The sequence below is a fragment of the Phoxinus phoxinus genome (assembly GCF_949152265.1).
Source record: "Phoxinus phoxinus genome assembly, chromosome: 4".
Classification (NCBI taxonomy): Eukaryota; Metazoa; Chordata; class Actinopteri; order Cypriniformes; family Leuciscidae; genus Phoxinus; species Phoxinus phoxinus.
In genome coordinates this window covers 26,190,425-26,205,476 of record NC_136879.1, presented here as the reverse complement: position 1 = coordinate 26,205,476, position 15,052 = coordinate 26,190,425, and the positions used below count along the sequence as shown (strand labels likewise).

At 37.3% G+C, this 15,052-nt stretch overlaps 1 protein-coding gene across 1 annotated transcript; it reads right to left on the bottom strand.

The window, feature by feature from the left end:
• Positions 1–64: 64 nt before the first annotated feature.
• On the bottom strand, positions 65–15,005 carry scarf1 (scavenger receptor class F, member 1). The gene is made up of 11 exons (XM_079611476.1): positions 14,714–15,005; positions 14,190–14,248; positions 13,916–14,017; positions 12,514–13,045; positions 12,212–12,430; positions 11,439–11,567; positions 3,831–3,934; positions 3,631–3,739; positions 3,411–3,535; positions 3,171–3,299; positions 65–2,096 (listed from the first exon to the last, which is right to left on the bottom strand). The coding sequence occupies exons 1-11, from the start codon at positions 14,806–14,808 to the stop codon at positions 1,027–1,029; spliced, it is 2,673 nt and encodes an 890-aa protein (XP_079467602.1). The 5' UTR covers positions 14,809–15,005; the 3' UTR covers positions 65–1,026.
• Between the last annotated feature and the right edge of the window lie 47 nt (positions 15,006–15,052).

Below are 15,052 nucleotides of genomic sequence, written 5' to 3'. Positions count from 1 at the left end.
AAAAGGCTGAAGTTGCCATGAGCTTCGCAACAACTTTTAGTGAGGAACAGTTGTGCAATCCTTCAATAAACAATGTTTTTTGATCTAAAAATATTAAGTCATTATTTATATGTAATGTATACATCAGCTTATTAGGTTGTGCCTTTGAAAGTCCTCTCGAAAAAATATGAACCGAAATCTCTTAAAAAAGGTCTACGTTTTAGCTTCTCCAGCACAGTAAAAGGGTGTTTCTTGTCATTTTTGCTGCCAACTTCCAATGTCATTCAAATTTCCAGAAAGTGTTTTGGCACATTTCATCAGTTTATTGTGGTTTCTTTCTTGCTCTATCCAAAGACTGAGTACTGCCAATATCAATCAATTTAATTTATCTACATGACCCCATATTACGAGTAAACAGTGGCATGCTGCCAAGAACAACTGTGCTGTAGCGATGCATGTAAAGACTAAAACTTATGTATCTCGCATAGAGAAAGAGATGCCAAAAACCAAGATATGTAAATACACACTTACATGGCCTTAAGATAAAAGGCTCTTTGAGGAGAACCAAGACGCAAGCCAAATATATATTTTTTGTATTGTTATGGAAGTTATTTCATTCATAATTGCTGCAGGGTTCATATCTTGGCTCAGGACCGATCTACTCTACCGTTTAAATATTTGGGGTCTGTGTGATTTTTTTGTTTATGTTTTTGTAGTAGTAGAATAGAAAGTTTGTAACAATCAGTCACTTTTGATCAAATTATTGCATCCTCTCTGAATAAAAGTATTATTTCTTTATAAAAAAAGAAAGAAAGAAACACACTGGCATTTGAACGTCAGTGTATGTAAACAGTTACTTATGGGTTATAAAGGGAGCATCCTGATAAAAAAAAAATATTTTTTTAAATAGGGTAATTTAATGGAAATTATAATGAAAATATATCAACAAAATTTTCGATGTAGATATGTTTATGCAAAACTTACATACAGTACAACTTAAAATGGAAATATTCCCCTTAAAATCAATAACTTTAAGATTCCGGAATATTATGAATGCTTTAAATAAACATTCTCATAACTTGGCTCATTTTCTGCTTGGTCCATAACGGTTTCATTAATAATATTCTCTGAAGAGGTGTAGACCCCGTCAGACGGAGCCACAGTCTCATAAGCGTTCTCTGTCAGAGCGTCTGTCTCACACTCTGCTTCAGTGTCTTGCTCCACCTCTAAACTATGGAGGGTTTCGCTCTCTGGGACACTTTTTAAAATAAAGGACAAGGGCCTCTTGGGGGTTCTGTTCTCCTGTGGAAAGTCTGTTGCCCCTACTGTGCAGGGAGAGCTGAGGGAGCTGTGTTTCCTGCGACTAGGCTTCCTCATGACCACCTCTGATTGGCCGGACCCAGAAGTTTGCTCCCACGCACTGGCCCGTGCTCCCAGTTTCTTCCGCGGGGGCTTGGCAATCGCCTGTCCCCTGCCATTGGGCTGGGCAGCCTCCTCTTTTTGTCTCTGGAGGCTGCCTAGTCTGCGCAGCATCGCCTGAACGGGCCCTTCCAAAGGCGGCTCTTGCTTAGCCATCTTTTGGGTATTACCTACAGTCACGTAAACAGTTGTTAACTTCTCTGAATCTGCATCCTGGCTGCCATCAGATGGCTGGGTGTTCTTCCTGGTATTGGAAAGTGTGCGTCGTCTCCCACCGGGCACAGTGAGGTGAGTCCTGAGCGGGCCAGAACTCAGAATGTCAGATTGTGATGTTTCAGAGGCAGCTGCTTGCTCCTCAGAGGAGATGTTCTCCTCATTGTTTTTTTCTTCTTTTTCTGTTTCTATCTCACTATGGATTCCCTGTCCTCCTTGCAGGGCAGAGATCATCAGCACACCCCAAGCTTTGGGTTTCCGAGTAGTTCCTGGCAGATCTTGGGTTGAGCTACGGCGCTCTTTAGAGGTGAACTTTGTGCCCTCTGCAAAAGATACTGAAGGGCGTTTGGATTTGGCAATGCTGGAGGTACGAGGGATACCAAAATCTTGTGACATGTCCTCGCTGCTGAAGGTCGATGGGTCAGGGAAGAAGTTACATTTGGAGTTCAGCTCCTGAAGCTCTCCACCGGCCACTGTAAGAACATCTGTGAGAGAGCGTGTAAACATGAATCAGTATATTGCTTAGAAGTAGCTCTTGCATACTTTCACATTGCAGTTGAATATGGCGCAAATCTGACTTTCACAATAGCTGTTCCATCCAAAGTCACGAATTTAACTTGTGCGCTAAATTGGATTTTCGCATTAAAGCATTTGCGAATAAAGCAGCGTTTCCATCCAATGTGTCGAAGAGCACAAAATTGCCACTCCCTGATAAACTAGCTCTAAATATCACAAATAAAAATGGAAGTTGCTGCAATAGGAATGAGCGCATACATTTTTTTATGTATAACACATATTATACTAAATATTACTTTTTTTTGCAATGTGGCTTTAGAACAGTCAGAGGAGGAATAAATGCAAATTGGTGCGAATTCTAAAATAATGATTTATGAATTTGGAATATATAAGAGTTATTTTAAAAAGAAGAAATTAGTACTTTTATTCAGCAAGGATACATTAAATTGATTAAAAGTGACTGTAAAATATTTCTGTTTCAAATAAATGTTAACATAACACTAACAAATTAAGCGGCATAACATTGATAATAATAAGAAATGTTTTTTTGAGCACGAAATCATCATATTATAATGATTTCTGAAGGATCATGTGACACTGAAGTAATGATGCTGAAAATTCAGCTTGGCATCACAGGAATAAATGACATTTTTTTAAAATAAAATAGGAAAACAATATTAAAAAAATGTCCACAATATTACTGTTTTTACTGTATTTTGGATTGAATAAATGCAGTCTTAAAAAAATATGTATGAATGGTGTATACATATACATGCATATGTGTATATATATTCACATTAGGTTACATTGCATAGGTTTAAGTGTTCTTTTAATATTTATCATTTAATATGAACTTTTAAAATTTTATAGAACAACAAAATATTATAACATATGAAATATTATTAAATATAATTGATTTATTAAAGAGATCTCATTTAGGGATTGTCTTATGGGAGCTCACAATAGCAACTAAAAACAGCCAAGGCAAAACCCAAAGCTTTACAGAGTAAAAAGGACATTGAGACTAGAAATATAACTTTTACCTTCCCTGGGCGGTTCACAGTAAATGGCCTCTCCTTCATCATCAGTTTCAAATGAATCAGTCACCCAGCCGGATGATGGCTGCTCAATGAAGCTGTGGTTAAATGTGAGCTCGGGATCATGATGAGAGACTGAAGACACAGCGGAGAACATTATAAGTTTTACGTTACCACTTCACCAAAACACAATCTCACTTGCATATGTTTCTCAGTGACAGCTGCAAATGAAAATAGATGCATTACCTGTAACCCTGGGTAAACCAGATGACCAAAGCGTAATGCAAGGCATGGCCGAACCCATGTTGGCCAACACAGTGTAAACATGGTGCTTCATGCGGACTGTAGGGCTCCCATCCCCAACCGCCACTCTGAAGGACAGATTTAGCAGAAGATTTTCTTACTGTTTATAAAATTAAAGGACATTTATTTGTATTATATCAGCTGCCAGATAACAAATTCATACCCTTCCTTCCCTTCGAGTGGCCTGCCGCAACAGCAGCAGCAGAACAACAAGGCGAGTATTAAAATGCACAAAGGAATCAAAAGCCCTGCTATGAGACCTGCTCTGCTACCTAGCAGACAAACACACACACATACACACACAAATGGATAAGGGGGATGTGGATACCAGCTGTGAAAACCAACTGTAGTGTCTGTACATACTGTTTGGACAAGCCCCTGTGGCTGGATGGCAGGCATGATTCCCACAGTCACATGTGGAGGAGCAGTTGACGCCATACAGGTTAAGAGGACATGAGCTGTTGCAACTACAGAGATTGAACAGTGAGACACACTCATTTGAATCTTATACTGTTGTGGTTTCAATCTTTTTATGAAATCACTTCTCAGAGATCTTTGATGCCAGAAATATTGTAGACTTTATTTAACAAAACAAAGCCGAGCAACCTCCTGCAGGACATGACTCCCCGCAGGAGATGACTCCGGAACATCGGTTAGCTTTTCACATATATACATACATCGCCTCCAAAAATGGTCATACATCCTAGATAGGGTCTTGCACCATGTGACAAACTTAAATAGAATCCACTGCTGCATCAGTATTCTTGACCTTTCTTCAAGCCCCTAAAAGTACATCCAAAGTCACACACTCACAAAAGAAATAAATAATAGTGTCTTAATATGTAGCTAAATTACTGATCTTCTAAATAATAAAATCTTCAACATTCCCTCCTCTGGGGCTTATCTAAGCCCCACTTTTAGTATCCTTTTCCAGAGTGTAGTTTCACAATCCAGCCCCCTCACTTATGCTACCTAGTGACTAAATCAAGTCACCCAGTCTCTTTTCCAATGACTAGATTATGCGCACCACACTCCGGAGGAGCATTCGAGCCAAACATCTTTCTCCACATATTTTCTTTTCTTTCAGTTGTATTTTCTTTCTTTCAATGGAGAGAGTAAAAGACTTCGAATTCTCCCTAATAAAACAAAAAACATTGTTATAAGTGTGTGGATAAAGTTGGTTCAGCATTGCCTGTTATTGTCACAGTAGAGTATGTCAAACATAAAAATCCCTTATACATTTAAAAGTATTCTTGCGGTGTAGATATCCTCTTCGACCCAGACACTTTACGCATCGTAGAGGGTCACCCTTCGGGGAGAGGTTAGGCTAGCACATACACCCAGGGTCTGGCTCGTCAATCATCTTCTCCTTCCTCACTTGAGTCATTGTCCAATGCTTGTACATTTAAATTTGGTTTATAAGCCCAATCTTAATAATATTGGTTGCCCTTTAAAATTAATTTTCATTATCTTAATATTTCAGCATTTCCATTTGTCTAACAGTGATTTTGATAACTAGTGATCTTACTATGGGAAGTACACAACAGAATAATAACCACCTTTCAATATTGCAACTTCAGAAAACATTCCTAATTTAGCAAACCATGTTCATACTTCTCCAAACTTCAAATCAAGTTTTTCTTAACTTTTTGCTTTTAAACTTTTTTGACTTAATCCTGTATTCGCTAAATGTTCCTCCCTGCACAGTATTATTTGGTAAACGTGCAACACTGATCTTCAAACATAAGTCCTTCTACTTTTCTCATGTAATTGTTTTCCTCCTAATGCAGACAAAGCTTTACAGTAAATCTCTGCTGATTTATAATAAATAATTTATTCATTCTGCGTTTTTATTTTTCGTGATCCATATGAATTTTGATTTTAAATAGGGCTGGGTTAAATACCTATTTTTCTTATTTTCAATTGCTTCTTTTTATGAAGGAATATCAATTATTAAATTCGAAGAATCAATCTTTTAGTCAATCATTTTTAGTTGATGAACGAACAGAACATTGTAGTGCACCTTTTATCCTTTAAATCGCTTTGTTATAAAGTTTCATATTTTAAATTCAGTTTTATTACCAAAATGTAACAATAAATACCATTTAGACATTTTTAATCTTGCGTTATAGCTCCTCATTGGAGCTCCTCAGTTCAAGCGGTTCTTAACTGAATACCTTTTCTTCCTTTCTACTAATTTCTAAATAAACTCATGAATAATCTAGTTATATCCCATGTAATCACTCAAACTAAGAAAGCTTTAGAGCAATGTTACATTTACCTCATAAAAGTCATTCAATAAACTCATTAGACAATTAGACCAAATAACTCTAGAAAATAACTTTTCTTCTACCTTACATATTGATTATATGTACATTTCTTTTTTCTGTAAATCTAAATCCATCATTTTCATATCAACCATTTAAAACATAAAGCATTATAACTTAATTATTATTAAAACTTCCTTGTGTGCAATTTAAGTGTTCGTATACAATTCATTTTAATCTTCAATATTCTTGGAATAACTTGCTAACCCATTATCTGAATTTATTTCTGATAGCATTTCAAATCTAAGGAATACTTCTCTGTTAGAAATCTCATTTCTGCATCTGCCCTTCCTTTGCTAATAACATTGCCTTTACCCGTCTATAATCAATTATCAAGCGTTTTAATAGTCCTTGTCGCCTATTTGTGTCGCTGTTCCTTTCTTAACTGTTTTTTGGCACAAATTTCTACAAATTTCACATTCGTAATCTCTCTTTACAAATTTCACATTCTTAATCTCTCCTTTTCCTTAATCTCTCATAATTCCCCCCTTGCGTACTGGTCAAAACCAGGCGCATCTGGATTGAAAATATTCAAAAGTGATGTTGGTGTAACAATCTATCCTTCTCGTGAATGTCAAATATCTTTTTGACCCTCCTCTGGTACCATAAATTGTTCTTAAGAGCCTGTTTGTTATTGAATTCGAATAACTTCCAATTGAATTTGTCATTCTATTAGCACTACTTGATATATATTTATTTAGTCAATAGCATAATGAATCATAACATAATCTTATGAATTAAAGTTGAAATCGAATATTTGTTAATAGCCAGTCTTAATACTTGTTTTAATTTCAACTGTATCCTTAAACTAATTAGGTATACCCCTGTATTGACAAGTTATCTGAGTACCCTTTTGGATCTTTTTAAAATGTCTTTTAGTTCTTTTTCTTTTATTTTACTTTATGAATTGCCTTAATTCCAATTATGCTATGTAAATTTCTTGAATTAGTCGTTAACATTCATTTTATCATCATACCATACATTTTCTCTCTTCAATCAATTTTTTTCTGGTGGGGTTATTATTAGGTTGCTACTAAATATTCAAGGGCTTTAACATTACATTTTTAGAAAAGTTTGGTTGATGTTGAGTATTGTCTGAACTTGTACTCATCTCTTTCACTCTGATTCTCCTTGTGATTCTCCTTGTTCACAACTCCTTGTGAATCTCCCACTTTCTGCAACTTTTCATTCCTGTGAATTTGGTCAAGTTTGTCTCCTTTTTCCATTCATGTTGATCTTTGTGAGTTGTTGCAATGGGTTGTTTCCTCTCATTTGCAAGGGAAGATCATTGATCCCTCACTTTCTGTTGTGGAGGGGGTTGAGGCTTGTTGGTGTATTTTAAGTTGAGACATGGACTTTGCTGATCAATGCACAAGCCTCTTTTGAGCCTCTTCTGAGATTACAATGCGAAGTCACTGGTTCTTTGTTAGAACCATCCCAGAAACCTTCCTGGAATTGAGCTACTATCATCTGTGAATGAAATCTTAATTATTTCTGTTAGTGACAACAACATATATTAAATCATCTGCTCATCTGGCCCATTGTCCTCCTCGGTGTTACCTGTAGAATGGTCATGTGGGCTGAGTGGTTTCCTTTCATTAGCAGCAGGGCTTGAACCCATATATTCCCTTTTTTTATATATAAATTTGGCTTTTTATCTTCATATTTGCACCCTCTTTACATTTTTCTCACATTCAATTTCAAATGTACTTTTTACAATTAGTCAATTCAAAACGTATCTCATTGTTTTGAGTCCCACTATCAGCACACTATTCATATTGGACAACACTCAACCCACTTTACAAGAAAAAAGTTACAAGACATTATTTCATACTTTTGACAAATAATCAGCTCCATCACGATATGCTGAAAAGAAAGTCAGATGTGTTATGCTCCATCATGATATCACAATATGCTGAAAAGAAAGTCAGATTTGTTATGCTCCATCATGATATTCTGAAAGGAAAGTCAGATGTGTTATGCGCTGCGCAAAATGTGGCACTGTTTTTTCCCCTTTTTTTCTATTGCCACTACAGTTTCAACCAGGAAATTTAATCAAATTCATCCATGGTCATTATTTTATTGGGCAGAATTTGCCCTGTGGGCCCACATATTCAATTTTCAATACAGCTGTATTGGCAAAATAATTGATTTGCCTCTGTCTCTCTTCAAACACAATCTCTCACACCATTCATACTCAGTCACACACATTGGCCAACACACACTCCTGTTACTGCTGCAGCAGGTTCTGCTCTAAATGCAGAACTTATAATTTTAGCTGTGGAATGACACAAGGTCTGATCAGGTCAACACAACTATGTCCAATCACTATTGAGAAGTTTCCATGATCGTAAGGTTTCCATTTAACACCGGTTGTACAAAACCTTTTTTCTTTTTATAAACTCGAATATCCTCTATATTTTAGAATAATAGGCCTAGTTGGTCTAATTTTTCTTTCATATTATTTTATCTTTGCTCATGAGCTGCTTTTAAGAAGAAATTTGGAGATCTTTGCATAATCTTGGATTCTTGGCCAGTAACATTTCCAACTCATTATCCCAGTTTTGACGTTTGTGATTTCATAATTTTGGACTTTTGGAGTAACTTTTCCCTCCAATCTATCTCTAGAATTTACCAAAACAAGATGGAGTGACCAGTATCATTGCTTTGTCAACAATAATAATCAATAATAATCATGCTTTTACAATAATAATCATGCTTTGACATTTTGTCTATCTTTTTCTTTGCCAGAGAATAATTCTATCATGCTTTTAGCCCTATAGTTGTTGAATCTAATAGCCCTCACTATACCAAATCCAGCCTCCGTTCTAATTATTTGGTGAGTTTGAGCACCCACTTCTGTCTGTCAACATATTTCTTTTTCTTATAGGGCTGGACTTGTACCTACTGAAAAAGCAGAGAGGGTTAGTTTAGCAGAGAATATAAAGAATTGCTCTTAGACCAGTGAATAATCAAAATGAATAAAGTTAATATAATAATTAACCAACTTTGAAGCAGTCTCTGGTGATCATTGGTTGCCACACCTGTGGTGGGTCGGTTCTTCTGTTTTTAGATCATCAGTCCGTTGAAGCTTCTTGGCTGTCGCTCTGCATGTGTTGTCAGCCGATGATGTCACTCAAAGGCCTGTTAGGCTATGTTGTTTCTCTGCCTCTTCTCAGTTTGGGCAATGAAGTTGATCCTGCCTGAGTTTTGCATCTCAGGATTTTCTCTTTGTGCTTAGGAAAAGTCTCAAGTGAAAGTTTCACCTTTTCCATCATTAAATCAGTCTTTCTCCTTGTTGAGCTTTCCAGAAAGTCAATTTCAGGAGGGGAGCAGAAAGCCCCTCACCCACTTCTGTCTTCTTTCTGCAGTCGTGTCTTTGACCTTTGACCTCTTGTTGCTTCCAATTTGAAACTGTCATTGAAGCCATCTGAAATTTGAACACTCAGAGATCCGCATGAATCAAATTAAACTTTTAACAGTTCCAATTGTGCCTGAGCTATTAGCTCTTTTAAATTTCACTTTTTAACCATCTTTTTAACTAGTTCTTCTATATAAAAATCTCACTGGTTGACAACAGCAGTTCTTCCATTCTATTTTTAGTAAAGCAAGTTCTTCATTGCAGGAAAAAGCAAGCTATTTCTGTTTTTCAATATCAGCAATAATCTAACTTTGATTATCTAAGTATAATTAAAATTTCCCTATCATAAAATCGGCTTTCAATCTTTCTTATATCTTTGCATGCTGTGTTCAAATAATCTAGCATGGTGAATAACATTTTTCTCAACCAACATCAAGGAATTCCTCTTATCTTTTCTTTTCAATTATTGAATCAACAATATTTACTACAATTCTAAGATTCCTAATGTTTATGAAACTTAGTCACCCAATCTTGATCACCTAACACTGCACAACTTATTTTTTTCTTAACACAAACTTAATAATCTGCAATGGAATAATTTTCCACTCTGTCTTCAGGGATAATGAGATACAAATTTAGACGTCTTCAGATATAACATATTAAGCACGTGCAATCTTATTTAAATTGATCTATTAATATATATATTACTTTTTATCTTATTTCATACTGCATTAATCTCCAGAGTTAATATCTTCAAACACTTGTTTCCCTTTACTTTTGTACCATTTATTTCATGTCTCTAAATCTCATTCACACATTCTTTGTCCCTTTTCAAGTGACCAGGGTCAGGGGGTCACTATTTTTACCCACAGGCACAGTCAAGCAAGACACAGGATCCCACAAACACACACACCCTATTCTGTACTCTATTCCCTGTCAGATCTGAATTATTCGCTACTTCTCAAATTTTTTTTTTTTTTTTCAAAACACTACATTAAATATTCACTGTTTCACCTCCTCAACACAGCAAAAAACAATACCTCTAAGATTCACTGATTCACTTCCTCAACACAGTGAAAAAACAATACCTCTTTAACTATACTAAAACTTCATCTGTGCACATGCTATTTACTTGTATCCTTCAAGGCCCACTTACAAGTAAAACACAAATCAATAATAACTGATATCCTTATCAGTACGGTTGTCATCCATCCAGGCCCACTTGACAACATAAAATCTTCTTCTGTGTATATGCTATTCTTGTATCATTCAATGCCCACTTACAAGAAAAACACCCTGTGTGCATGCTTTTTGCGTAATCATCCATCGAGGCCCTCTTGAAACGCAAAAACACAGATAAATCAACTGATATCCTTATCAGCCACTGATATCCTTATCAGTAAATACAAATCATCTGTATGCATGCTCTTGCCTATTATCCATCGAGGCCCACTTAATAAAGCAAAACACAGATTCTTGCATATTCGTACAACAAAACCTTAGCGCCAAATCAGCAACACCAGTGTTCACAAAATCCACACAGGATCATATAAGCACTGGTAAACACTACTGGGAGCTCCCCCGCGCTATTACAAACTACTTGATATCTACAAGGCCTTCTTATTAGAAATCAAACTGCATGCAATCATTTCTGGAATCAAAGACCCCTTTTTCAATTTTGTTTTAGTTCTTTTAAATTTGAAGAAGCTTTTCTTACCACTTCCGGGCAGCTGGTGACCAACACATACTTTACACAAAAGCAAAAATGCTCACCTCAAAGTACAGTGGCCACTGTTGTTTGTGCCGGTCACCAGAGATGCCCTGTGTGGTTCCTTCAGCTCCTAACAAGTCCCGCTGGGGTGCCATTTGTTGTGGTTTCAATCTTTTTATGAAATCACTTCTCAGAGATCTTTGATGCCAGAAATATTGTAGACTTTATTTAACAAAACAAAGCCGAGCAACCTCCTGCAGGACATGACTCCCCGCAGGAGATGACTCCGGAACATCGGTTAGCTTTTCACATATATACATACATCGCCTCCAAAAATGGTCATACATCCTAGATAGGGTCTTGCACCATGTGACAAACTTAAATAGAATCCACTGCTGCATCAGTATTCTTGACCTTTCTTCAAGCCCCTAAAAGTACATCCAAAGTCACACACTCACAAAAGAAATAAATAATAGTGTCTTAATATGTAGCTAAATTACTGATCTTCTAAATAATAAAATCTTCAACAATACCAAGTTAAAAACAATCTATAAATACCACTGTACACTCACCTCTCACCCTGGAAACCAGGAAGACAAATGCAACTTCCTGTCACATGGTCACAGTGGCCATGATAGCAGGTTTTACACAGGAAGCGGCAGCCATCTCCGTAAGTACCATCTGTGCAGGGTTTGTCACATCTGCAGAGGGAGAAGGCCAAAATAAAGTAAACTAAAAGCTAAAAACCACCCTGTGTCAGAATCTAAGATAGCTCTATAGGTAGATACACACATGAAAAAAAATACAAAGTGTACGTGGCCCAAAAAAGTGTTTGGACATTTAATACATACTCTGTTACATCAAGTTTGCTTACATAGGAAACAAATCTATTGCTGTAAATTATGCCCTGGAGTGTTTCTGACTTATTAAAACCTATACCTCTTCTTTTTGAACTAATAGACTGGCTTATTAAGAGTCATTTATTTGTGAATGGGACACCGGTTGTGCTGTATGTTGTTGATTCACTTTAAAGAAACAGCTCATAAAAGTGATATGTTCGTGAATCAAACTACACTGGCCAGTGGCCACACTGTATGATATTTCTGATTCACTAAAAATAACTAACTCATAAGAGTCGTTTGAGAATCAGACTAGTCACGTAAGGACCTATCAGCCAGGACATCTAGAGATTCATGAACGAACTAGATATTTCTGCGACAAGGTTTATCATCTAATGTGATTAAGTGCATACATTTTAACTGTCCTTTTTAGGCCACTGTAGTTTGCCACAGTAAATAAGACAATAGGATGTTCTTTTCAGAGCTGAATCCCAACAGATCTGTACCTTGGTCCAGTCCACCCAGTATCACAGTGTAAGCATGCTCCAGTTTCCGGGTCACATGGGTCCATATTTCTGCAATGCGGACAAACCTCTCGGCAGCGATGGCCATAATGACCTGCAGGACAGCTCTGGTCACAGCGCGTGCCATTCCACCCTGGTGCACAGGCATCACACAGGCCGTCCTGTTTAGAGCAAGACCTGCCTCCTTCACAGTGTCCACAGCTACACACACACAGAGGAGAACACAGAAATCATGGATGACACAAAAATTAATGTTATCTTTTTAATCTTGCCTTTTCACTCACCTCTCCTTACAGCCTCTGCCGTACTTTCCACTCTCACAAGGCTCATTGCAGACAGAGCCTTTGTAACCCGGGTAGCACAAACAGGTGCCAGTTTGCAGGTCACAGTCGGAATTGCTGAGATTACAATTACAACGGCGGTCACAGGACGGACCCCACCAGCTACGAATGCACTGACAGTTCCCTGTGCGCTGCTGGCAGGGGGACGTGAAGCAGTTGCATCGCAGGCTGCACTTTTGGCCCCAGTAGCCCTCATTACACAAGCAGCGGCCAGTGGCTGGGTCACAGGTGGATGTAGCGGGGTGGCACTGACAGGCATTGGAGCAAGTGGACGTCCACCAGCCCTCCTCACAGGTGCAGTTGCCGTAGACAGGGTCACATTTCCCATGACGTGCGCATTTGCAGCTGTATTGGCACAGGTTGCCCCAGCGGTTAGACAGGCACGAGCACTCACCCGTAACTGGGTCACAGAGCCCATGAGGGTGACAGGGGCAAAGCTCACGACAATCCGCCCCCCAAAATTCACGAGGACAACCTGCAGAGAAATAAGAATTCAGATCCGTACAATAACTAGAATCACACTACAATGAAAACAATAGAAAATAATATGAATATTATGTAAAAAATATTTAGCCTATTAATTATTTATTCAGTTTTGTTTAGTCAGAGATCCCTTTTATAGAACAGTTAGTTGCTGTCCTTGAATTTGAATTAATCAATTACATATTTACACCAGTAGGTGGCAACAAACGAACGTCACGAGTAAGTCACTGAATTATTAATTCAACAGATTAATCTAAATACAGTGATTCAATCAGGAACGCCAGTACTGTCTGTGCACTGAATTATGAAGCTTTGAAACATTTATGAATATTTTTATTTTTGTTAAAAAACAGCCCTGTCTAATAGTACTAGGTTGTAAAAGAAAAAAATATTTTACATAAACTTTATATTTAATTTATATTTCATGTATATTACATTTAATATATTACACTTTTAATTAAAATAAAATATTTAAAAAAAAATTAAAGTGCCATACATGTTTATAGGCTAAGTTTTCGTAGCATTTACAGTTTTGAGCAGCAGGTGCTCACCGACCGCCTGTTTGTTTCGCGTGTCTCTAACAGTGAATCATTTTGTTTCGAAAAGCTTCGTTTCTCCCGGTTTATCCCATAGGCTACTGTTTGAAGGTTGATTCTGCTATGGAACTATTTTAGTTGACGGAGGGAAACCAAAGTAACTGTCAATATTGTGTCTAAAATGTAGGTAACTCAATATTAAATAGGCTAGTTAACAAAGCAGAATCACACTTGTATCAGGCATTCTTGCTCGTTTTTCAAATCTCTAACCTAAAGGCCACAGCTGTTGAAAACAGAAACCTAGATGATGATATTAGCCTACTCACGGGTTTTGCACTGATAACCGTAAAATCCAGGTTTACATCGACAAAATCCAGGGTAAACACACACTTCGTCCTGCAGACAGGCTCTTTCACCCTCACAGAGGGCTGAAAAAAAAGGGAGACTTTACAGACAACAGAACTAAAATCGCAGCTTCATAAAACTGCTGACAGCTATAGGCCCACAGGAAATGGGCCTGTTGTCGTGTGTCATCAATAAAACAACAATGTAATACATTTTGTATTAAACTATACATCTACAGATGGTATCAATACTCACGGACAGTGCATTCATCACCATTTTGGCCCCATCCAGAACAACATGTGGGAGAAGAATCCCTGTTTAGAAAATATAGCAGACATTATACAATGTTGAATCTACTGTCAAAATGGGGGAAACAGTTTAGGATAGAGAGAAAAATAAAATAGGGAGCATATTATAACATAAGAAACCTCTTATAAATCACAAATATCTATTAAGATATCCACTGTTTCTCTTAAACAGTTTGAGATTAATTTGAAATAAATTTAAGACGTCTCAGATTTTTCTCCACACAAAAATACTAGGCTATAGAGTTTCAGAAGAGATTGCAGTAGTCTCTCAAAATGATCTAGAAATGTCCCAATATCTATGATTTTTAATTTGATCAAACATTTCACATTGAAACAATATAACACTGTCTTGTCTAAAGTTCTCTATTATTATTATTATTACTGTAGAACAGTGACACATTAACACGTTCATTTTAGGAGAGACAATCTGAGACAATGATACTTTAGCATAACTGAATTCTGGGCCAGTACCTGAAGCAGATATTCTTCCCGGTTGGAGAGAGTCTCTGAGCTGAGCATTGGACACACATGAGCATCAGTCCAAATGAGGTCAGAAAGGTGTCCATCCCCTCCGGACCGACCAAAACCGAAACCCCCTCTCCTACCACGGCACCAGTCCAGGCTAGTTCTGTACTTCTGGAACAGAAAAGATCCAGTCCAGTCTCTGTAGAAAAATGAGCTCTCCAATTCTCTTTGTTTCCTCTGCAAGTTTCCTGAGGAAGAAAAGCCAGCTTCCTCTAATTCAATAAGCCACTGGTTGTTTAAAGACAAAATCAAGGCCCAGAATTTCGGGGAGGAGTTGGATATTTT

Bases quoted from the DNA above. Each gene is read 5' to 3' on its own strand.
- scarf1 (XM_079611476.1), bottom strand. From the start codon at position 14,808: ATGGACACCTTTCTGACCTCATTTGGACTGATGCTCATGTGTGTCCAA. The intron at 12,431-12,513 runs GTGAGTGAAAAG...GTGTGTGTGTAG, and splicing joins GGCAGAGGCTGTAAGGAGAG to CTGTGGACACTGTGAAGGAG. The intron at 11,568-12,211 runs GTACAGATCTGT...CTCCCTCTGCAG, and splicing joins ACTGGGTGGACTGGACCAAG to ATGTGACAAACCCTGCACAG.